Genomic DNA, 25,860 nt, shown 5'->3' on the forward strand with positions numbered 1-25,860 from the left:
AGAGCAAGTTAATAAAACAAATTTTCACAAGGTAAAATGGAGAATGGAAAATACATGAATTAAATTAATCATCAAAAGAATCTTGGATGAAAAGTGACATTTTAAAAAAAATAGCAAGGATATGGGGATGATTTTCTTTTGGGGGGGTGGGTGATTTTCTTTTGGGGGGGGGGGTGGCAGATTTTTTTTTCGGGGAGCAAGGTATCTTTGGAATAAGCAAAGAATGGAAGGACAAAAGAGGCGTCTTAAGAGATAGCGGGAGAGGAAAACAATATGGTGGAATTTGGGTTAAACAGCACTTTTCATTAGTATTAATATGTCTTTTTCTTCTCTCTTACCAAAATTAGTGGAACGGTGTTTCCCAGCAGTTAAAGGGGCAGCGATGCAACTGAACTCGTGCAGCAACCGGATTAGTAAATGGTAATCAAAGCAAAACTAGCACGATGTTCTTCAGAATGGCTCAGTGGGTAAAAGCACACCAGGATGTGCTGCTCAGCCATACAGACCAGGAAGCTCAGGTGTGAATCTTAGTCTGCGCTTGGCTGTGATTCCTCTATTTCAAATAACCCACTGACATTCACTCTCTAGGCTGATACACGAAGAATGGTTAGCTGAGTAAGGTGATGAAAGGCTGTCAATACCACACCGCACATGATCTTCAACAGAGATGTGGTGGGGGGGAAACCTAGAATGTTTGAATTATTCATATGAAAACAAACCAGATTAAATACATCCGAAAATATATATATTTTTGGCAATTGTTCCTCTTCTCCTGCTGGGATACAGTTCCATTGGCATTGGGTGCCCTCTGTCACCTCGCCCGAGTGTGATGGCCTAGGCAGCAAGTGCTAGCCAGCTATTTGACCATGAAAGTACCACTGCCAAGTCTAATGCAATCCTCACCAGGTGACCACACGTGCACCTTCCAACAATTAACTGGATATAAATCAGGAACAGGAACCCTAGATGATTTCCCTCCCCTAGTCCAGGGGTGCCGAAGCCAATTGTAGTGCCCATACTGCCAACCCAGCTGAGATCAGCTAACTCAACGCAGACAAATAATCAAGTCTCCAATATTCTGATCTGTGTAGCTCGGTTGCATACTGTCTTTATCAAGCAAGCAATCATAGAATGGTTACTGCACAGGAGGAGGCCATTCGGCCCGTGCCGGCTCTCTGCAAGAGCAATCCAGCTAGTCCCATTCCCCCGCCCTTTCCCCGTAGCCCTGCAACTTTTTTTCCCTCATGTACTTATCCAATTCCCTTTTGAAAGCCATTATTGAATCCACCTCCACCACCCTTTCAGGCGGTGTATTCCAGATTATAACCATTCGCTGTGTAAAAAAGTTTTTCTTCATGTCGCCTCTGGTTCTTCTGCCAATTACAGTAAATCTGTGTCCTCTGGTTCTCGACCCTTCTGCCAGTGGGAACAGCTTCTCTCTATCTACTCTGTCTAGACCCCTCATGATTTTGGACACCTCTATCAAATCACCTTTCGACGTTCTCAGGCAGGTAATAGACACTGTACATTAGGTATTTTACAGCTCACTAAATGTAAGGGTACTATCGTAAGTTTGGAAGATAGGCTTTAAAATTTTCTTTTTTAAAAAGAGTTGAACAGTTGCCCAATGGTCTAGATCCAGATCAATGCATCCAAGTCAAGCCAGGTTGTATCCTGGTCTATGCTAAGCTAGCTGATCTCAAGAGCAGGAACACAACTGACCCCAATGTCACTGGAAAAGGAGGGGCAAGAAAAGCAGCTAGGATTCCAGCTCCCGATTACTGTCCAGTAACCTCTGCTGCAAAGTTTCTGAGTGCAGATGTCAGGTGAGAACATACTGGGTTCAGTAGTGATGGCTGAATAGGCTTCTGACATTCACTTTCTAGCCTCACACATGAAACACAGAAAATAGGAGCAACAGTAGGTCATTCGGCCTTTCGGGCCTGCTCCGCCATTCAAAATGATCATGGCTGATCATCTAATTCAGTACCCTGTTCCCGCTTTTTCCCCATAATCCCTTTTAGCATTAAGAAATATATCTATCTCCTTCTTGAATACATCTAATGACTTGGCCTCCACAGCCTTCTGTGGTAGAGAATTCCACAGGTTCATCATCCTCTGAGTGAAGAAATTTCTCCTCATCTCGGTTCTAAATGGCATACCCCGTATCCTGAGACTGTGACCCCTGGTTCTGGACTCCCCAGCCATCGGGAATATCCTCCCTGCATCTAGTCTGTCTAGTCCTGTTAGAATTTTATATGTTTCAATGAGATCACCTCACATTCTTCTAAACTCTAGTGAATATAGACCTAATCTCTCCTCATACGTCAGTCCTGTCATCCCATGAATCAGTCTGGTAAACCTTCGTTGCATTCCCGCCATGGCAAGGACATCCTTCCTCAGATAAGGAGACTGAAACTGCACACAATACTCCAGATGTGGTCTCACCAAGGCCCTGTATAACTGCAGTAAGACATCCCTGTGCCTGTACTCAAATCCTCTTGCAATGAAGGCCAACATACCATTCGCCTTCCTAACTGCTTGCTGCACCTGAATGCTCGCTTTCAGCGACTGGTGTACAAGGACACCCAGGTCTTGTTGCACCTCCCCATTTCCCAATCTATCACCATTCAGATAATAATCTGCCTTTCTGTTTTTACAACCAAAGTGGATAACCTCACATTTATCCACATTATACTGCATCTGCCATGTTCTTGCCCACTCACCCAACTTGTCTAAATCACATTGGAGCCTCTTTGCATCCTCCTCACAGCTCACATTCCACCCCAGCTTTGTGTCATCTGCAAACTTGGAAATGTTACATTCCGTCCCCTCATCCAAATCATTGATATATACTGTGAATAGCTGGGGCCCAAGCATTGATCCCTGCGGTACCCCACTAGTCACTGCCTGCCACCTGGAAAAAGACCCGTTTATTCCTACTCTCTGTTTCCTGTCTGTCAACCAATTCTCAATCCATGCCAGTATATTCCCCCCAATCCCGTGTGCTTTAATTTTGCACACTAACCTCTTGTGTGGGACCTTATCAAAAGCCTTCTGAAAATCCAAGTACACCACATCCACTGGTTCTCCCCTATCTATTCTACTAGTTACATCCTCAAAAGGCACCTGTGTAACTGTATCCCAGCAAGAGTCAACAACATCAGGAGAGAAAGACAGATGACAGAAGTTTGGAAAAATAAAAGCATTTTTAAGTCAGAAGCATGATCCTTGTGATTATAGTCCTGACAATATAACACTTATAGTCGGACATTGTTTTTTTTGAACTGGCAAATCTTACCTTAAAGCAGGGGCCAGAAATTATGCAGATTATGGGGCAATATGATAGGTGTTTAATATTATGAAAGGATGAGACAGGGAAGATAGAAGCAGATTGTTTCCAGTAGTTGAGGGGTCAAGAACAAAAAGCCATAGATACAAGATTAAATGTAAAAAAAAATTCAAACAGAGGACAGAAGAAACTCCTTTACAGAGTTGTGAGGCTGTGCAATTCATTTCCAGGGTTAGTGATTGAGGCAGAAACTATGTCAACATTCAAGATTGGATTGGATAGGTGGATGAAGAAAAAGGGGTTGAAGGCATATGGGAACATGGTGGGTAATCATCATAGAATGATAGAAAGTTAGGGCAAAGAAGGAGGCCATTCGGCCCATCATGTCCGTGCCACCCGAAAAAAAGCTATCCAGCTTAAACCCACTTTCCAGCACTTGGTCCATAGCCCTGTGGGTTACGGCACTTCAAGTGCACAACCAAGTACTTTTTAAATAAGTTGAAGGTTTCTGCCTCCATCAACCTTTCAGGCAGTGAGTTCCAGACCCCCACCACCCTCTGGGTGAAAAAATTTCTCCTCAGCTCCCCTCTAATCCTTCTACCAATTACTTTAAATCTAAGCCCCCCTCTGCTAAAGGGAAACAGGTTCTCCCTATCCACTCCATCTAGTCCCGTCATAATTTTATATACCTCAATTAAATCTCCCCTCAGCCTCCTTTGTTCCAAAGAAAAAATGTTGACATTTTTATGTATTTTGGCATGTTTAGCATGCAGGGATATACTATGCACTTCAGTTTTTTTGTTCTATGTTGTTGATACCTTAAAAATTCAGAGCCCATGAAAAAAAAAGATCGGCAGTTAACTGTGTAAGTCAGGTAAAACCTAATGATGTATCTTGCCAACAGACGGATGTGGCATGAAACCAACCCTTGAGATCAATTTCCCTAGCATCAGTTCCAACTTGGCCTCAGCAGGGGGGCAAGAAAGCATTCCCCGATGGTCAGCTAATTTATCCAGGAAGTACAGACCAGGATGTTTTAGATGATTCCAGTCAGAATAGAAAAGAAGTCAAGATAAATCAGGAAATACTGATTAGGTGACAACAAGCTTGAGTTTTAAAAGCCTGAAGTTTGTAGCAGGAAGGACTGAAGTTCTCAGAAAGAATTAAAGTTAATGTAGGAGACTTATTATATTTTAGATTTAAAGCTCAAACTATATACCAAGGTATAAAAAGGATCAAGTCCAATTGTTTGAGAAATGTAAAAATCAGGCACTTTCCAGACCGAAACTCCTTTAATATTGTAGAGTTGGTCTGCAATGTGCTTAGGTTTTAATTTTTCATACTTCTCAATAAAATGGATTATAAAGCAGGTTCAAATCCAAATTTATGACTAATGTGGAATGTAATGTATATTAACATAATCTTACACTTCCCTCCCTTCTAAAACAAACTTCTCAGAGTAATGTGGAACACCTGAGGCCCAAAGCAACACTCGGACTGCTGAGCTTTTCCAACTATCATTGGCCCCAGTTCTTAAAGCCTTTACATAGGCTTACATGCCCCATAGAAAAGGATAACAAGATTTAAATAAGATTTACTTCTCATTAAATGGCACTTATAGAGTAAATGAGTGTGTGTCTTGATATAAATTAACATGAAAGAGTGAGATTTGTTAATAAATAATTTGAGTAGCTTGTAATCCCTTTTTAAATGCATACTAAAAAATATGCTTATTTTGGAAGACTGTGACGGAGGAAATGATTAAAAGCTTAAAATGACTAATCTCCCTATAGGACTGACAAATTCCAAAATCATGAGCTTATCATCCTGATATTGTGTTTTAAAAGTTGGAAGATTTGTTTTTTGCAGCATTTTCAATAATGGATGTCACTTTCCTTGCTGATCTGCCTATAAGTTGGTGTGTCATTGAAATGTATAAAATTCTGAGAGGACTTGACAGGGTAGATGCTGAGAAACTGTTTCCACTGGTTGGAGAGTCTAGAACTAGGGGGTCATAGTCTCAAGATAAGGGGTCGGCCATTTAGGACCGAGATGAGGAAAAATTTCTTCACTCAGAGGGTTGTGAATCTTTGGAATTCTCTACCCCAGAGGGCAGTGGATGCTCAGTCGTTAAGTATATTCAAATGTAAGGAATCTTACAACACAAATTTTGTTGGACTATAACCTGGTGTTGTAAGATTCCTTACATTTGTCCACCCCAATCCATCACCGGCATCTCCACATCAAGTATATTCAAGACTGAGATCGATAGATTTTTGGACACTAAGTGAATCAAGGGATACGGGGATAGGGCAGGAAAGTGGAGTTGAGGTCGAAGATCAGCCATGATCTTATTGAATGGCGGAGCACGCTCGAGGGGCCGTGAGGCCTACTCCTGCTCCTATTTCTTATGATGCCATTCGATAACTCACAGGAAGATCAGCCATTTCGAGAGTACTTTACAGGGAGGGGGGTTGCGGGTATCAGATGAGTTATTAGGAGGCTTGCGAAGGCAGGGAGAAAGGGAGCACGTGATGTGAGTTTGGAAGAAATTCCTACCAGTGGGTCCATATCAAAGCACCACCAGCCAGGTTTTGTGTACTCAATCAGCCCACTGTAAAAAGAGCAATCAGACAATACACTGGCTGCACAATGCTGGAGCCCTGCTTTTCCACTACTGCTGGTGCCTATAGAAGAGGATTCATGGGACACCTACAGAAGTTGCATTTGGAGTATTGCTGCTGCAATATCCCCTTTTGCAAAATGGTTGGTTAAATAACCTGCAAGTGATTCTAAGTTCCACCAGCAGCCAATCTTTCACTATCTCAGGAATTCTTTTCCAAACGATTCACCTTGTTCCTTACCCTCAATAGCCTCCTAAAAACTTATCTGTCTTCATTCTTTCTCCCCCCGCCCCCCCCCCACCCCTCCCAATTCCCCACTTTTCTTGCTCGATGTCCACATTTACCCTTGTAATATACAGAGATAGTCCTCTCAGATGTGCTATATAAATGCAATCTATTGTTGTTTTACTTTCTGCTGCGTTACTCTTGAAAGAGCTCGAAGCATTTTTATTTTTAGATTTTGAGTAATTTGCCTTCCATTTTAATGGTATGTATTTTTAATGTGACCAGCCTTTTCCCCCTGCTTGTTGGAAGCATTTTGCAATTGAATTTGTGGAGACCATAACAATGCATTAAAAGTACAGGAAAATAGAAATGAAATATTGTTATTTGAATAATTCATGAGCTACACATATTAAAAAAAAGTCCCTGATTTTCACGAGGTGAACTTATATCACAAGAAAAAAGCCCAATCAGCCCATCAAGCCCGTTCCTTTTACAGACCACATACAAATTAGCACGGACCTCTGGGAGATGTTTAGCTAAAATGCACAGAATGCATAGCTACTGGACTCAGTTCAGTACCACCCAATCCACGCTGGTTTGTTCTATCCCCCATCAGTACGGCTCTCTTCAAAACACCCAATAAGATCAACCTTTCCTGATTCCTTACTAACTCGCTGGCACGTAGAGTTGACAGCAAGTGCTGCAATAATTCGCCACATCATCCCCGACCCTGCAGATGATCAACCAGGATTCAACTGGCCACGTAGTAGCCCTTCGAACTGGACAGGGACAGCGCATCTCAAATCTTCACCTACGGGCACTTAGTGACGATGACAAATGTTCTTGCGGACAAATACAAACCACGTCCCACGTCGCTGATGGCAATTAACTAAACTATCTGGTAGCCTATACGCTTTGCATGCTGTGCTTTAACATGACTGGAATTATAGACCGACTCTGCATACGCTAAACAAGTTCGAAGATTAGATCTACCAATTTTTATTTGTTTATTAGAAATGACAATCACTCGTTTTAATCTAAAGCTATGACCTATCTTTGACATGTCACTCTTTGAAAATAAACATAATTGCACTTATTTAAACAGCTTTTCAACCTGCCTTGTAAATCTTCCTAGCATTTCCTCAACGTTAACAGCTTGCATCAGAATGCAAGAAATTATTTTTAAAAGAAATCGGGAGGATGTCTGCTGCTAGAATAGCTAAATGTTACAACCTACGCCAACAAGAACCAACATGGGGCTTCTTTTAAGAGCAATGCAAGGGCAGGTTTGATAAAAGTGGAGGTGCGGTTATAACTTGGCATGTTTGGGAAGCCTGTAAGCTATAGCAGCAGATCTATTAATATCCATTACGAGTGAAACACATTTATTTTGATTTTAATAATACAACTTATTTAGATGCATGCCCAGCTTTAAAAAAAACATTAACATATGTTTAAATAGGTTTGCAACCTTAATCACTCTCTTTCATAAATGTCACTACAATTCCTGAACGCTGACAACCGTACAAATGGGGGACAAAGAATTTTTTAAAAACCATGTTGAGTTGGCTGGCTCCTGCAGAGGGCCAGACCAGCTCATTGTAATGTTTTTTGCAACTATTGGTATTTATTGGCTCTACCGCATCAAAATTCTTAAGTTGACTCCAGAACGAACCCAAGATGAGTGCAGCAAGTGACTTTTCCCCCAATAAATTCCATCTTCCATGTTTGTGTACTCTTAGCATATATATATCTATGTTAAAAAATGTCTTGTCTCCAGTGTGCACTTCCTGCAAGCATCACTTACTTCTGGTCACATTTCAGACATCACACTTATCATATCCTCTGACTACTGTCAGGGGAGATCTATTGTTACTGATTCATATTCTATTTAGGAACATAGGAACAGGAGTAGGCCATTCAGCCCCTCGTGCCTGCTCCGCCATTTGATAAGATCATGGCTGATCTGTGATCTAACTCCATATACCTGCCTTTGGCCCATATCCCTTAATACTTTTGGTTGCCAAAAAGCTATCTATCTCAGGATTTAAATTGAGCAATTGAGCTAGTATTAATTGCCGTTTGTGGAAGAGAGTGCCAAACTTCTATTTGCTGTATAGTTATCTATATCTATTTCACAGCCATCCATGATATCACTGGCTGGGGGGGGGACTCAGTTTATATCAGTCAAGAACAGTCCCCTAGCAGATTTTCACCTGAGAAACAAGGATAACAGCAGGTGTCAACCGTGGCTCCGTAACAGCACTCTCGCCTTTGCAGTCAGAAGGTCATCGGTTCAAGGCTGAATCCAGAGACTTCAGCACATATTCTGAACTGACACTTCAGTGCAGTACTGAGGGAGTGCTGCACTGTAGGAGGTGCCGTCTTTTGGATGAGACGTTAAACCAAATCTTCCTTCTCAGGTGGATGTAGAAGATTCCATGGCAGGATTTCAAAGAAGAGCAGGGAAGATCTGCCTCAACCAACATCACTGAAATAGATTATCTGGTAATCATTACATAACGCTCCTGGGAGGTTTTACTACGATAAAGGCGCTATATAAATGTTATTGTTGCTGTTTGTGCGACCTTATCATAGAAAGTTACGGCACAGGAGGAGGCCATTCGGCCCATCATGTCCATGCCACCCGAAAAAGAACTATCCAGCTTAAACCCACTTTCCAGCACTTGGACCGTAGCCCTGTAGGTTACAGCACTTCAAGTGCACATCCAAGTACTTTTTAAATGAGTTGAGGGTTTCTGCCTCTACCACCCTTTCAGGCAGTGAGTTCCAGACCCCCACCACCCTCTGGGTGAAAACATTTCTCCTCAACTCCCCTCTAATCCTTCTACCAATTACTTTAAATCTATGCCCCCTGGTCACTGACACCTCTGCTAAGGAAAATAGTTCCTCCCTATCCACTCTATCTAGTCCCGTCATACACCTCAATTAAATCTCCCCTCAGCCTACTTGGTTCCAAAGAAAACATCCTCAGCCCATCCAATCTTTCCTCACAGCTAAAATTCTCCAGTCCTGGCAACATCCTCGTAAAACTCCTCTGTACCCTCTCCAGTGCAATCACATCTTTCCTGTAATATGATGACCTGATCTGTATGCATTATTCAAGCTGTGGCCGAACCAATGTTTTATACAGTTCTGGTATAACCTCCGTGCTCTTATAGTCTATGCCTCGGCTAATAAAGGAAAGTATCCCAAATGCCTTTTTAACCATCTTATCTAACTGTCCTGCTATTTTCAGGGATCTGTGGACATGACTCCAAGGTCCCTTTGTTCCTCTACACCTCTCAGTATCCTCCCATTTATTATGTACTCCCTTGCCTTGTTTGCCCTTCCCAAATGCATTAACTCACACTTGTCTGGATTGAATTCCATTTGCCAGTTTTCAGCCCACCTGACCAGTCCATTGATATCTTCCTGCAGTTTTGTTTTATTCGTTCATGGGATGTGGGCGTCGCTGGCAAGGCTAGCATTTATTGCCCATCCCGAATTGCCCTTGAGAAGGTGGTGGTGAGCCGCTTTCTTGAGCCGCTGCAGTCCGTGTGGTAAAGGTTCTCCAGGATTTTGACCCAGTGACGATGAAGGAACGGCGATATATTTCCAAGTCGGGATGGTGTGTGACTTGGAGGGGGAACGTGCAGATGGTGTTGTTCCCATGTGCCTGCTGCCCTTGTCCTTCTAGGTGTTAGAGGTCGTGGGTTTGGGAGGTGCTGTCGAAGAAGCCTTGGCGAGTTGCTGCAGTGCATCCTGTAGATGGTACACACTGCAGCCAGGGTGCACCGGTGGTAAAGGGAGTGAATATTTAGGGTGTTGGATGGGGTGCCAATCAAGCAGGCTGCTTTGTCCTGGATGGTGTCGAGCTTCTTGATTGTTGTCGGAGCTGCACTCATCCAGGCAAGTGGAAAGTATTTCATCACACTCCTGACTTGTGCCTTGTAGATGGTGGAAAGGCTTTGGGGAGTCAGGAGGTGTGTCACTCGCCACAGAATGCCCAGCCTCTGACCTGCTCTTGTAGTCACAGTGTTTATGTGGCTGGTCCAGTTAAGTTTCTGGTCAGGATGTTGATGGTGGTGGATTCGGCAATGATAATGCCGTTGAATGTCAAGGGGAGGTGGTTAGACTCTCTCTTGTTGGAGATCGTCATTGTCTGGCCCGAATGTTACTCGCCACTTATCAGCCCAATGTCTATCAGCCAATCAGTCTACAGCTTTCCTCATCACTATTAACCACACGGCCAATTTTTGTATCATCTGCAAACTTCTTGATCAAACTCCCCACATTCAAGTCCAAATCATTAATATACACCACAAAAAGCAAGGGACCTAGTACTGAGCCTTGCGGGACCCCACTGGAAACAGCCTTCCAGTCGCAAAAACACCCGTCAACCATTACCCTTTGCTTCCCGCCACTGTGCCAATTTTGGATCCAACTAGCCACTTGCTAAAATCCATGTACACTTCATCAAACGAGTTACCCTCATCGACCCTCCTTGTTACCTCCTCAAAAAATTCAATCAAGTTGGTCATACACGACCTTCCTTTAATAAATCCATGCTGACTGTCCTTGATTAACACGTGCTTTTCTAAATGATGATTTACGCTGTCCCTCAGAATCGATTCCAATAATTTGCCCACCACCGAGGTTAGACTGACTGGCCTATAATTACTCGGTCTATCTCTTTCTCCCTTTTTAAACAACGGCACAACATTAGCAGTCCTCCAATCCTCCGGCACCATGCCTGTGGCCAGGGAGGTTTGGAAAATGATGATGTGGAGATGCCGGTGATGGACTGGGGTTGACAATTGTAAACAATTTTACAACACCAAGTTATAGTCCAGCAATTTTATTTTAAATTCACAAGCTTTCGGAGGCTTCCTCCTTCCTCAGGTGAACGTTTCCAACAACGTTCACCTGAGGAAGGAGGAAGCCTCCGAAAGCTTGTGAATTTAAAATAAAATTGCTGGACTATAACTTGGTGTTGTAAAATTGTTTACAATTGGAAAATGATGGTCAGAGCCTCCATTATTTCCTCCCTTAACAGCCTGGGATACATTTCATCTGAGCCCGGCAATTTATCTACTTTCAAAGATGTTAATCCCCTTAATACTTCCTCTCTCACTATATTTATCCCTTCCAATATTTCACACCTGCCCTCCCGAAATGCAATCTCTGCATCAGCCCCTCTTTTGTGAAGATAGACGCAAAGTATTCATTAAGAACCATACCCACATCTTCTGCCTCCATACATAGGTTATCTTTTTGGTCTCTAATAGGCCCTACTCTTTCCTTATTTATCCTCTTGCTCTTTATGTATTTATAAAACATTTTTGGGTTTTCCTTAATTTCACTTGCCAGTATTTTTTTCATATCCTCTCTTTGCTTTCCTAATTTCCTTTTTAATTTCACCCCTGCACTGCCGATACTCCTCTAGGCTTTCTGCAGCATTGAGCTCTTGGTGTCTGACTTAAGCTTCTCTCTTTGCCTCATCCACACCGTTCACCTGACGAAGGAGGAAGCCTCCGAAAGCTTGTGGAATTTAAAATAAATTTGTTGGACTATAACTTGGCGTTGTAAAATTGTTTACAATCATCTTAACCTGTATGCTATCTTGTCACCTTGCTGTGCGCAATTTGGCTGCCGCATTCCCCTACATCACAGCAGTGACTGCACTTCAAATCATTGGCTGTAAAGTGCTTTTGGGACGTCCTGAGGTTGTGAAAGGCGCGATGTAAATGCAAGTTCTTTCTTTCTCTAGCACCACCCCAGCTGAGATCAGCACAGACCAAGCAACGGGTACTTCCTGGCTTGTGGGGGGGGGGGGGTGGGCAGAGTACCCACCTCAATCACAAAGTGGAAGGTGCCAAGTGCAGACAATCAGCAACAAGAACATAAAAAATCTCCACTATGGAGAGTGAAGTGCGGGCGGGCGGGGGTCCCTTTAATAGGGTCGCAGAGCGCATGCGCGGCTATCATCGGACATTTTTTTTATTTTGGAAGGCCTGTGGCGAGAGGATAAAGAAGAAAACAAACCGATGGAAACATATGTTCGAATAAAAACGGAGCAAGGGAATCCGAGGCAACAAGCACGAGTAATTTCTTTCCCCCCCCCCCCACCCTTTTCCAGGTGGTCGAACATTCTGGTAAAAGATAAGACTCAAAGCCGCCTCACCTCTCAGGGTCTTTGGGGAACCTGAAGAAAGGGATGTCGGGGCAGTTGGTGCTTTTTCTGCTGCAATTCGGCGCCGCGCAGAAGTTCGGCATCGTCTTTACGCTGCTTTTTTGGTTTTTTAAAAATAATAAGTGTTTTGTTTGATTGACCCGCCTACCAGGCTCAGCGTGAAATGACAGGCGGCCGCCGCCGAACGATTGAAAATCCCCAGCAGTACCGGGCCTGCCGCCACTACGTGCGTACATACGTCAGCACGCACGCACGCACGCAGGAAGAGCGTCCGGCCCTCCTGTATCCCACAGTGCAACGCGGTCGGTAGCTATCAGCTGCTTTGTTTTGCTGGTGTAGCAGTTTGGACTGACAGCTGTTTTCCTGCAGTCCAGCCGCCCTCACCGGATCTCCCAGGGCATTGCTGCAGGAGTTCCTCAGGGCAGTGTCCTAGGCCCAACCATCTTCAGCTGCTTCATCAATGACCTTCCCTCCATCATAAGGTCAGAAATGGGCATGTTCGCTGATGACTGCACAGTGTTCAGTTCCATTCGCAACCCCTCAGATAATGAAGCAGTCCGAGCCCGCATGCAGCAAGACCTGGACAACATCCAGGCTTGGGCTGATAAGTGGCAAGTAACATTCGTGCCAGACAATGACCATCTCCAACAAGAGAGAGTCTAACCAACTCCCCTTGACATTCAACGGCATTACCATCGCCGAATCCCCCACCATCAACATCCTGGGGATCGCCATTGACCAGAAACTTAACTGGACCAGCCATATAAATACTGTGGCTACAAGAGCAGGTCAGAGGCTGGGTATTCTGCAGCGAGTGACTCACCTCCTGACTCCCGAAAGCCTTTCCACCATCTACAAGGCACAAGTCAGGAGTGTGATGGAATACTCTCCACTTGCCTGGATGAGTGCAGCTCCAACAACACTCAAGAAGCTCGACACCATCCAAGACAAAGCAGCCCGCTTGATTGACACCCCATCCACCACCCTAAACATTCACTCCCTTCACCACCGGCGCACTTTGGCTGCAGTGTGTACCATCCACAGGATGCACTGCAGCAACTCGCCAAGGCTTCTTCGGCAGCACCTCCCAAACTCACGACCTCTACCACATGGGAACAACACCACCTGCACGTTCCCCTCCAAGTCACACACCATCCCAACTTGGAAATATATCACCGTTCTTTCATCGTCGCTGGGTCAAAATCCTGGAACTCCCTTCCTAACAGCACTGTGGGAGAACCTTCACCACACGGACTGCAGCGATTCAAGAAGGCAGCTCACCGCCACCTTCTCAAGGGCAATTAGGGATGGGCAATAAATGCCGGCCTCGCCAGCGACGCCCACATCCCATGAACGAATAAAAAAAACTGCTCTATGCTGGTGTTTTTTTATATAAGAAGGGTGTGCTTTTTTTAAAAAAGAAATTAAATAATAAAGTGTCAAATAATAATTCTATTGTTCTGGTCAAGGGCGCACTCCAGTCCCTGTAGTGCCCATTGGTTGCGGAAACCTATGCCGGTGTTAATATCGCACCCTACGTCATCTATCCCTATCAGCATAACCTTCTGTTCTTCTCCCCTTCATGTACTTATCTAGCTTCCCCGTAAATGCATCTATGCTATTCGCCTCAACCACTCCATAAACCGGTGAGTAATGATCAGGACCATGAAGCCTGGCCGTTCCCTCCAGCCCAGCGGTGCTCAGGCCAACTGTAGCACCCTCCTCCTCCCCAAAAATTTTGCCTTAAATCAGCTAACTCAACAATAACAACTAGAACTTGCATTTATATAGTGCCTTTCACAACCTCATCACATCCCAAAGCACTTTACTGCCAATTAAGTACTTTTGACGTGTAATCATCATTGTAATGTAGGAAACATGACAACCAAATTGCACGCAGCAAGATCCCACAACAGCAATGAGATGATGACCAGACAATCTTTTTTTAGTGAATGTTGGTTGAGGGATAAAGATTGAACGTGACACTGGGGCTATCTCCCCTGCTTCTCTTCGCAGTAGTAGCATTGGATCTTTTACATCCACCTGAGAGGGCAGACAGGGCCTCGATGTAACATCTCATCCGAAAGACAGCGACTCCGACAGTGCAACATTTCCTCTACTGCACTGGAGTGTCAGTCTAAATTATGTGCTCAAGACTCTGCGGTGGGCCTTAAAACCACAACCTCCTGACATAGCGGCGAGATTGCTACCCCTGAGCCACAGCTGACACCTTGCACTTATACAACATTTCTCATATCATGAAGGCATATCAGAATGCTTCACAGAGCATGAACACTAAGCAAGAGGGTATAAATGGAATTGGGGACGGGGCTGGAAGAGAGGGTGAAACAAGTTTTTCAAAAGCAGGCCAGGAGATGGTAAGGTAGAAAGATGTCAGGAAGGAATTCCAGAGTACAGGTGGCTGATAAAATGGTGAGCAAAGGTGGAGCAAAGATGGCAGGGAACAAGTAGACTCGTGTCTGAGGAGCTAAAGGTGAGAGCGGAAGCACAGGGCTAGAGGAGGCTGCAGAGGTAAGGGTGAGGCAAGGCTGTCGATGCATTGCAAGGTAAGGACAAGAATTTTGAAATTTGCTTGAAGAGGCACGGGGAACCAGTGGATCCTGCCAAGAACCGGGATGGTAGAATTTCTGGGGTTTAACCGAGTAAGGATGTGGACAGCAGCATTTAATTGAGGGTAAAAGCAGGGAGGCTGACCAGAAGAGGTGTACAAGCATGAAATAGAATCTCAACAGTAGTTGGGGAGATGTAGGGTGGAGGCGGCAATGTTTTTAAGACAGTGAAGGCTGTCCTCAGGCTCAAGCACATGTTTTTTTTTATTCGTTCACGGGATGTGGGCGTCGCTGGCGAGGCCAGCATTTATTGCCTATCCCTAATTGCCCTCGAGAGTCAGTATTCTGTATCACTGGACTTAGCCTGAAGTGGCAGTCGGGGAATTTGATGGAATTAATGGAGACAAGCAGGAGCTGATGGGAGCCAAAAGGCATGCTTTTACGAATTCAGGTCTGACGTAGATACTTTCTCAGATTCAGTGATGTCAGTCACTCCCTGAGGCCATCTGAATATCTTTTATGGGAGTTGACACAATGCTGTTATCTCCTTGTAACATAACCCAGGGATGTAACAATAGCATTCTATTATGATCTGGACTGGATACTCATGCCTTTCACACATGTTTTTCTTTAAACTCTCCAAAGGGTGGATCGAGTTAACACTAGGTTCAAAACATTGAGCTGCTTTTTTCCACAGTAAGGTGAATGTACAGAGCAATAGTTATGATCAGGTTCATTTAATTCAATTGGTATGACTTATTTCCACAAAATGATACAAAATAAAGAAGATGCTTTTCCACTTTAGTGGGTCATCTCACTTAGTATCATAGTATGTTACAGCACAGAAGGAGACAATTCGGCCCATCGTGCCTGTGCTGGATCTTTGAAAGAGCTATCCCAATTAGTCCCATTCCCTTGTTCTTTCCCCTTAGCCCTTCCAAGTATTTTTCCAATTCCCTTTTGAAATTTATTATTGAATCTGCTTCCACCACCCTTTCAGGAAGTGCATTCGAGATCATAACAACTTGCTGCGTAAAAAAAATGTTTCCTCATGTTGCCTCTGGTTCTTTTGCCAATCACTTGACTTGCTCCACTAACCTTATCAGGGGAGCTTGGTTGGTATGGGATCTGAGAGACCTTTTCAGTTTTTTCTGTAATCTGAGTGACATTTATATAGTTGTTTGCGCTGATGCTCTTGCTGCTGTTTACCGTGTGCAAATGCCTGTATATAAAGTTCGTTCCCTCTTTCATGCACAGCAGAGAATTTTTTTTCATACAACTGTCACTGTTTTTAACCTGTGTCATCACATTAATTTCCTTTCTATAACTGGAATGCGCTGCCTGAAAGGGCAGTGGAAGCGGATTCAAGAGTGACTTTCAAAAGGGAATTGGATATATATTTGAAAAGGAAAAATTTTGCAGTGCTATGGGGAAAGAGCGGGCATGTGGGACTAATTGGATAGCTCTTTCAAAGAGCCGGCACAGTCATGTTGGGCCGAGTGGCCTCCTTCTGTGGTGTAAGATTCTATGATATATAATTTTACTTTCTTTCAATGTGTGCTGTGTTCTGCTACTACAGATTCTTCTCCACGCCTACAGCTTCATGTTATCTCTGTCAGAATATATTGGATACCATACAGGAAGTAGTGGTAAATGTACAAGCACTTGTGTGGCCTGTGTACCTGCATTTAATTTTTAAAAAAATACTTTTTCACATTGCACTGGAAATTCTGACAAATGATGAATGAGTAATCAGCATTGCCCAACTAACTAGGTCAATGGGGGACATCTTAAAGAAGAAGGGTTTTGCAACCAGTGACTTTTTAAAAACAAACAAACACAGATTACAATAATTAAATTTTAAATCATAGAATCATAGAATAATAGAACCATACAGCTCAGAAGGCCATTCGGCCCATCGTGCCTGTGCTGGTTCTTTGAAAGAGCTATCCAATTAGTCCCACTTACCTCGTTCCCCATAGGCCTGCAGTTTTTTTCCCCTTTGAGTATATATCCAATTCTCTTTTGAATTGGAACAAATCCTTTTTGGTTTTTTTTTGCTGCTGGCTGTTTTCGTTTTGACAATGTTCCTGAAAGTACAGGTCGACGGACGCCAGCAGCCGCTGCTACCTCGTTCAAGTGGCTGCTCTTTGCGTGTGAGCCTGGATAGAAAACGCCTATTCGACTTGTTATAGAACCCTCCCTTCGTTGAGGGTTCTATAACAAGGGGACATAGATTCAAGGTAAAAGGCGGGAGGTTTAGAGGGGATTTGAGAAAGAACTTTTTCACCCAGAGGGTGGTTGGAGTCTGGAACTCACTGCCTGAAAGGGTTGTGGAGGCAGGAACCCTCACAACATTCAAGAAGCATTTGGATGAGCACTTGAAATGCCATAGCATACAAGGCTACGGACCAAATGCTGGAATATGGGATTAGAGTAGACAGGGCTGATGGCCGGCGCGGACACGATGGGCCGAAGGGCCTCTATCCGTGCTGTATGACTCTATGACTCTATGACCACAGAAGGCATCAAGGCTGAGCTGATTCTTTGTTAGCCTGGGTTCCGCACACGCGGCCTTTCTAGCCAGGTTCATTAGATAGGAGACAGGAAGGCGGGGTGAGCCCTGGCTGTGTTTTTCAGACTCCCCAGCCCAAAGTTGCTGAGTCTAATTGTAGTGCCCCCACAACCACACTGGGTTAGATCAGCTAGCTCAGCATTGTCTGGGAATAATGCCTATCAACGGCTCAGTGGGAGAGCACCTGCCAGAAATATAGGGTATGCTGGTACAGTAGTTATGTTATTGGACTAGTACTCTGGTGGCTTGGACTAATAATCTAGGCAGAATGTGAGTTCAAATCCCACCATGGCAGTTTGAGAATTTGAATTCAGTTGCAAAAGCTGGAAATAAAAAAAACTGGCATCAGTAAAAGTGACCATGATGCTGTCAGATTGTCATAAAAACCCAAGTGGTTCATTAATGCCTTTTAGGGAAGGAAACTGGTCATCATTACCTGGCTACCTGTGGCTCCAACAACAACAACTTGCATTTTTATAGCGCCTTTAATGTAGTAAGACGTCCCAAGGTGCTTCACAGGAGCGAAATCAGACAAAAATTGACACCAAGCCAAAGAAGGAGATATTTGGACAGGTGACCAAAAGCTTGGTCAAAGAGGTAGGTTTTAAGGAGCGCCTTAAAGGAGGAGAGAGGGGTGGAGAGGTGGAGAGGTTTAGGGAGGGAATTCCACAGCTTAGGGCCTAGGCAGCTGAAAGCACAACTGCAAATGGTGGAGCGAAGGAAGTGGGTAATGCACGTGGCTAAAGTTGGAAGAACGCAGAGATCTTGTAAGGCTGGAGGAGGTTACAGAGATTGGGAGAGGCGAGGCCATGGAGAGATTTGAAAACTAGGATGAGAATTTTAAATTTGAGCTGTTGCTAGGCTGGGAGACAATGTAGGTCAGCGAGCACTGGGGTGATGGGTGAATGGAACTTGGTGCAAGTTAGGATACGGGCAGCAGGGTTCTGGACGAGCTCAAGTTTCCGGATGAAGATGGGAGGCCGGCCAGGAGAGCATTGGAATAGTCAAGTCTGGAGATGACAAAAGAATGGATGCAGGTTTCAGTAGCTGATGGGCTGAGGCAGAGGTAGAGATGGCCGATATTATGGAGTGGACATAGGCAGTCTTGGTAACAGAGAGGATATCGGATCGGAAGCTCAGCTCAGATTCAAACAAGATGCCGAGATTGTGAACAATCTGGTTCAGCCTTGGGCAGTGGCCAGGGAGGGGGATGGAATGGGTGGCTAGTGAACGGGGTTAGTGGTGGGGACCAAAAATAATGGCTTGCGTTTTCCCAATATTTAATTGAGGGAAATTTCTACTCATCTCTGCCTCAGCTCATCTGCTGCTGAAACCGACATCCAGACTCGGCTATTCCAATGCTCCCCTCGCCGGCCTCCCATCTTCTACCCTCCAAAAACTTGAGTTCATCCAAATCTCAGCTGCCCATATCCTAACTTGCACTGTCCCGTTCACCCATGACCCCTGTGCTTGCTGACCGACATAGGCTCCCAGTCCGGCAACAGCTCAATACCTCGATTTTAAAATTCTCATCCTTGTTTTCAAATCCCTCCATGGCCTCGCCCCTCCCTATCTCTGTAACCCCCTCCAGCTCTACAACCCGCCAAGATCTCTGCGTTCCTCCAATTCCGGCCTCTTAGACATCCCTGATTTTAATCGCTCCACCATTGGTGGCCGTGCCTTCAGCTGCCCAGGCCCTAAGCTCTGGAATTCCCTTCCTAAACCTCTCCGCCTCTCTCTCCTCCTTTAAGACACTCCTTAAAATCTACCGTCACCTGTCCTAATATCACCTTATGTGGCTCGGTGATAAATTTTGTTTGGTAATCGCTCCTGTGAAGCGCCTTGGGACGTTTTATTAAAGGCGCTATATAAATGCAAGTTGGTGTTTTACACACCTATGCTCTTTACTTTGTCTTTTACACACCTATGCTCTTTACTGTGTCTTTTACACACCTATGCTGTTTTACACACCTATGCTCTTTACTTTGTCTTTTACACACCTATGCTCTTTACTGTGTCTTTTACACACCTATGCTGTTTTACACACCTATGCTCTTTACTTTGTCTTTTACACACCTATGCTCTTTACTGTGTCTTTTACACACCTATGCTGTTTTACACACCTATGTTCTTTACTTTGTCTTTTACACACCTATGCTCTTTACTGTGTCTTTTACACACCTATGCTGTTTTACACACCTATGCTCTTTACTTTGTCTTTTACACACCTATGCTCTTTACTGTGTCTTTTACACACCTATGCTGTTTTACACACCTATGCTGTTTACTATGTCATTGCATTGATCTCGATGGAAAACGAGATGGAGCAGCTGATTGGTCACCCGGTGCCTGCCTGGGCTCCGCCCCTTTCGGGGGCTTGCGCTGTGCATTGTGGGATACTGGAGGTCCGCTCTTCGCGTCGCAGTCGGCCATTTTATTTTTTAAAAACTGAGACCTACCGCTCTGCGCCCCTACCTCCCCGAGAGGGGGGGGAAAAAATCTAAACGATGCCGAGTCTTTGCACGACCCCGAAGCGCAGCAGGATAAGCACCGACATCCGTTCCTCCAGGTTGCCCAGAGACCCCGAGAGGTGAGGCGGCTTCTTGAGTGATTTATTTTCCTTTCTCTCGAGGCAGGTCACTGGAATGTTCTACGGGATGAGAGATATGTGTGAGGGGAAATAACCACGGCCCTTGGTGACAGATCGAAGCCGCAGCTTGGTCCTCTTGTCTTATGTTTAACCGTCGCCCGGTTCGCCTTTTGTTTTTTTCCCCCGCCGTGTGGCTCGAGCCGTTAGGCCGTTTCAGGCCCGCTCGGTGCGGGAGGTAAACATTGCGCACTGCGCACGCGCAGTCCGACCAATGAATGAAGCATAGAAATTTAAGGGCACAGAAGGCCGAAAATAAATCAACCAGCCAGCCAGCCTAATCCCACTTTCCAGCACTTGGTCCGTAGCCCTGTAGGTTACGGCACTTCAAGTGCACATCCAAGTACTTTTTAAATGGGTTTCTGCCTCTACCAGCCTTTCATGCAGTGAGTTCCAGACCCCCACCACCCTCTGGGTGAAAACATGTCTCCTCAGCTCCCCTCTAATCCTTCTACCAATTACTTTAAATCTATGCCCCCCCCCCCCTCCCCCTGGTCACTGACTCCTCTGCTAAGGGAAATAGGTCCTCCCTATTAACTTTATCTAGGCCTTTCATAATTTTACATACCTCAGTTAAATCTCCCCTCAGCCTCCTTTGTTCCAAAGAAAACAACCACAATCTATCCAGTCTTTCCCCATAGCTAAAATTCTCTGGTCCTGGCAACATCCTTGTAAATCTTCTCTGTGAAGCGACCACATTTTTTTTTGCAATCTTTCTGCTCAAGTGTGAAAAGCAGTGGAGTGCTTCGGTTGAGCTCCTTGCACGCCATTCGTTGGATGCGATACTGTTACAAAGCCCAGGCAGTCCAGAAGGTTTGATCCACAGTCTGTACTGAGTTATCACCTGAAGCTGACTGTAAAGTCGTTTCTTGGATGGGTGCAAGTTCTTTCTTGGATGCATGAGCTAGGATGGGATGAATGGTTTTCCACATATATATGTAAGGACATAAGAAAGAAATAGGAGCAGGAGTAGGCCATGCAGCCCCTTGAGCCTGCTCTGCAACTCAATACGATTGTGGCTGTTCTTCTACCTCAACTTCACTTTCCTGCCCTATCCCCATATCCATTGATTCCCTAAGTGTCCAAATATCCATCGATATCGGTATTGAATATATTCAACACTGAGCATCCATAACCCTCTGGGGTAGAGAATTCCAAAGATTCATAACCCTCTGAGTGAAGAAATTTTTCTTCATCTCGGTCCTAAATGGCCGACCCCTTATCTTGAGACTGTGCCCCCCTAGTTCTAGACTCTCCAGCCAGGGGAAACAGCCTCTCAGCGTCTACCCTGTCAAGCCCTCTAAAAAATGTTATACATTTCAATGAGATCACCTCTCATTCTTCTAAACTCCAGAGAACATAGGCCCAGTCTACACAATCTCTCCTCATAGGACAACCCTCTGATCCCAGGAATGAATCTAGTGAACTATATATATCTCGTGATCTCAGCCAGGACAGCATTTTGAAGTGTTACAATTGGCCTCTGTGGCCCTAGGTGAGAGAGGGAGAAAAATCAACTGTGGTCCTGCTATCCCCTGCTGAAAAGTGTGTGTATTTGAACTTCAGGTGAGGACAGGACCAGGGTTGTCGTTGATTTTTATGGTTAATTAGCTATTGACTCGTTTTCTAGGTGCATGGCAGCTTGGATATGGAACCAGAAATTTATTGCCACCCATGGAACAGTATCAAGTTGAGTCTAAAACCTTCATAAAATAAAATCTCATGGATTTGTGACTACCCCATTCTCACTTTTATTACACATTTCAAACTTTGTGTTTCTGTGGATTTATGTTGCAACGGTTTATGAATTTTTCTGTTTTGAACAAAGATTCTGGTGCAGTCGCTCCCAAAAAATGTTGATATTTAAAAAAAATCATTAACGCAAGTAATTGAGGATTAGTTCACTGAAAGTTTGTTGATACTTGACAGCACCTGTGGTTATATTATTTAGAAATAATCGAAAGACATGAATGGTTTGGATTTTGGGTTAATTTAAGGGATAGGAGTATGCTTCTTTGTCATTGTGGGCTACGTTTACCTCCCATTGATTTACACGTGTCTACAGATTTAAAATGTAAGTATTATAAATCTGTCCAACACTGTTGGGAGGGAAAGACATCAAAATTCAAACTTACAACACATTTTTCATAAATATTTTTGCTTTGGGGAAAAGCATTAAGAAAATATCAAATCCTTTTGGTGAAGTGAGACAACTTTTTCTTACTGTTTTTTTCCTTGCTGGCCTGAAGGAAATGAAACCTTTCTGGGATACTGTTCCACAGATGGTGGATACCCTCTAATAGTCATTGTTCCTGATCCTGACCATATCTCTTGTCCACACGTATACTTTCAGTGGGAGTTGCTGGATAGTAACCAGGAGTGAGAATCCAGGCTGATTTTCTATTGCCCTGCTTGGAATCCACTAACTGAGCCCACACTGTATAGGGATCAAGACATTCCTTATTAAGGCATATTTGTTTTCTCCCCTTTCTGTTGACACCATGTACCTGTGAGGGTGACTGACCTTCCAATGGTCTGCAAGTGCTCTGGGAAACTGGCAGCAGTAGGTGTTCCTTCCATTCCACTTATCAAAGTGCCGTTTATCTATGCTATCTCTCTTGAGAGCAAAAACTCATCATATGGGGCATTTTGGGGATCAACCCTTGGTCCCATCACTCTGAACTCCATTGTGCAGTCCAGGGTAATAAGCCAGTTTGTAATGTATTTGCCACTAATTTGTGGTTATGATTACAATGGACTGCTTTTAGATTGGAGCTTATAATTAGTAGTTATACCCGCCTGGTTGATTGACAGTGCTCTAAAGTTGGATTGATATTTGTATTCATCCCTGTCCCCTACCATAATGTAAATTGAATATACAGATTTTTGTTCTTGAGATGTGTGTGTCCCTAGAAAAGCTACATTTATTGCCCATTCCTAGTTGCTCTGAGAAGGTAGTGGTGGGCCTTCTTGAAGCACTACAGTCCTTGTGCTGATAGTGTTAGGTAGGAAGTTTCAGGTTAATGCCTAGAGATAGTGAAGGAATGGTGGTATATCAGATCAGGATGTTATGAGACTTGGAGGTGATAGTGTTCCCATGATCTTGCTGCTTTTGTCATACTTTACAGAAAATCCATTGAGTGGCACTTGGGCTCCATAGATGCAAGTGAGTTTATTTACAGTAAGCTTTATTCCACAATGTATTTTATTTGTACTAGATGTGTTTTTTCTAAAAACTTTACACAAAGTCCTGTGTTAGCTGCTTTATGGTGATGGTTCTCCATATATACTGTAATATTGATGATGCATGTATTTTTTTTAAATGAAGAAATCTAGGTAAAATGCTAGGGCCCATGCTATCAAGAATACAATCAAGCTTGAAAAGTTGAATATAGAGGTAGTGGTTAGATGATGTCAAGCTTGGGTTTTAAAGTTCCCTTCCTCTTGCATAGTTTAGACAACATGGGAAAGAATAAGTAGGATACTCTCCTACTTATGAGTCTTGATTTCAACATGGTGAGCAGCAACTACATGTAGGATGGTGTTTTTGGAGCATAGTAGGGACAAGCAAATAAAGTTCAGAGCAGCAACGGCCATAATATCAATAAAATGAAGATAAAGGTTGTGACAGAAATGGAGGTTCCAGGCCAGAGGAGCACACTTTTTTGCGGGGGGGGGAAGCTTCATATGGAAACAGCTGAGAATCAAATAGCAATGAAAGAGAGAAAAAACCCAAGGGTTCAGATGATGGAGTGGAGAAGGACAAAGAGGAAAAAACAGCAAAATCATTTAAACTAGAAGAAAGTAAGCTCGACAGAAAAAGGTGTGCATAAGTAAGTACTGCATTGCTGACAGCTGTGAGGAGGAGATGCTCATCTGTGTGTTCTAAAGAAGCTTCAGGAGTGGTACTGTAGATGCTAAAGTACAGAAATAAGACATTTGAGTAATTGCAGTCCTTGCATTGCATTGGAAAAGCTTTAAAATTCCTAAGCAGGATCTAAACAATATTTTCAAATTACATGTTTTAAAAAAACTCATCCAAATAAAAGTCCAAACTTTTTGAAATCTAATATTTTTGAGCAACTGTTAAAACTGGCATATGAATGTTTTGCTTACATTATCTAACACGGTGAATTTTACACTTTCATGTTTATGTGAAGTAAACAGCATTTATAACTAAGATTTTTGAGTGGCATTCTTTGCTCCTACCAGTGACAGACTAATCACTACTTGAAGCTCATCCTAGTTCAAACTTTTCTCTAGATATAACCCACATTGGACAAGATAAAATCTGTAATTGTGTTGCTGGTTATTTTTCATGATTCTCATGGGCTTAGTGTGAAACTTCTACACACGCACCATTAATGGTTGCTGAAATCTTAATGATAGCACTAGACATAAAGAGGGAGAGTTTCTTGTCATGTTGGCGAGTATGCATGATGAATTGCAGTTTCTGCTTGATTTGGAAAATGCTTCAAAATAAATGTGGAGTCTTGCAACTTCAGTTGAAACGGTAATATTTACTAATATTTCAGTGTTACAAAATCATATAGTTACTTCCATTTCAAAAGTGTTTGTGTAGGTTAGTTTACTTTTTTAAAATTGCTGGATGTGGCAGAGGAATTAAACCTCACTCTTTTCAATTTAGTTGCAGAGTTAGGCTGACCCTGTAGGACACCGCCTACCGCTATGCCTGCTGTTTGGCCGACTCTTCTGGATCTCAGCAGGGATGAGTGCAAGAGAATACTCCGAAAACTTGGTAGAACATTGTGGATTATTTTCTTTTACTTTTCCGCTACAGTCAGATTCTGTTCAGTGAATAACTGGTTTCCCAGATTCTGTCTGCAACCTGTGCTAAGTTAACTGATCTTTACTGGGGCAGTGGTTAGGGCGTTAAAATTGGCCTCAAAGTCTCTGCGTTAGGAATGGGGGAAAAAAAATCAGCCAGGGTTCCTGCTCCTGATTAGCTATTAAGTGATCTCCATCGGTAAATCTGTATGTGGACATTAAGTGATGAAAGGATTACATCTGGCTTTGATGTGCCTTATGTTCAAAAAGTCTGACATTTACTGTCAAGGATGTGGCATGAGTAATAGCCCCCGAAGGCAACTGGCACCCATAGAACAGCAAGGAGAAGAGTGCATAAAATTGGAGAAAATTGATTGGGGTGAGGAACTGTTTTCCTCCAACAGTTTATTCATTTATTAGGAAAATCCTATGTTAGAAATATGTAATGATCAGTGATAATTTTCTTTCTTGCATGCTTTGCATCAGAATAAAATATTGTAGAGCACTAATCTGCTGACATTTGACATGGTGTTGAAATGCATTAGTCAGAGGCTGTAAGTTGCTAAATCTATTCAGATATAACAGTGACTACAGATTGAAAATTACTTCAGATTTACAATTTTGATTTCATGTAATTGGAGATTATTTCCTATTTGTTCAAAATTACATTTCTCCTTTCTGTATATATAGTACTGGAGTCAAACTAATGTTAGAGTTACTAGACATAGGCTAGTAGCTGAAAGTCAGTCTGCAGCAAAAGCAATGGAACAAAATGTTTGCTTGTGTTCAGCTTTGAAATACTGGGAGACTAGTTACCTGGTAATATTTTTCAATTAGTCAGAGGGATGTATTTATCAGAGGATGCTTGAAGATAAGACAACTGTAGTGCTTCATTCTGTGTCGTTTGCCTTCAGAGTACTGCATAGTCTTACAAAGCAGCTGA

The 25,860-nt window shown here is 43.5% G+C and overlaps 2 protein-coding genes across 11 annotated transcripts in view; one reads left to right on the top strand and one right to left on the bottom strand.

Moving 5' to 3' along the window:
* Positions 1-12,559, bottom strand: part of LOC137322701 (52 kDa repressor of the inhibitor of the protein kinase-like) — a 34,166-nt gene extending 21,607 nt beyond the window's left edge. The window contains exon 1 of the mRNA XM_067985649.1: positions 12,329-12,559. Within this exon, the coding sequence (XP_067841750.1) occupies positions 12,329-12,420 (92 nt within the window). The 5' untranslated portion in view covers positions 12,421-12,559. The remainder of the gene's footprint in view (positions 1-12,328) is intronic.
* A 7,334-nt stretch (positions 12,560-19,893) lies between these two features.
* Positions 19,894-25,860, top strand: part of emsy (EMSY transcriptional repressor, BRCA2 interacting) — a 57,698-nt gene continuing 51,731 nt past the window's right edge. For 4 of the 10 annotated variants that reach the window (XR_010963214.1, XM_067985653.1, XM_067985654.1 and 1 more), the window contains exons 1-2: positions 19,895-20,072; positions 24,778-24,888. Coding sequence is in view for 9 of the 10 variants with exons in the window: in XM_067985653.1 (XP_067841754.1) it covers positions 24,819-24,888 (70 nt within the window). In the remaining variant the exon portion in view is untranslated. Of the gene's footprint in view, positions 20,073-23,257; positions 23,311-24,777; positions 24,889-25,860 lie in introns of all 10 variants that reach the window. The other 6 variants (XM_067985652.1, XM_067985658.1, XM_067985656.1 and 3 more) reach the window with 4 other exon arrangements.

Source organism: Heptranchias perlo, chromosome 6 (genome assembly GCF_035084215.1).
Source record: "Heptranchias perlo isolate sHepPer1 chromosome 6, sHepPer1.hap1, whole genome shotgun sequence".
In the NCBI taxonomy this organism is placed as follows: domain Eukaryota; kingdom Metazoa; phylum Chordata; class Chondrichthyes; order Hexanchiformes; family Hexanchidae; genus Heptranchias; species Heptranchias perlo.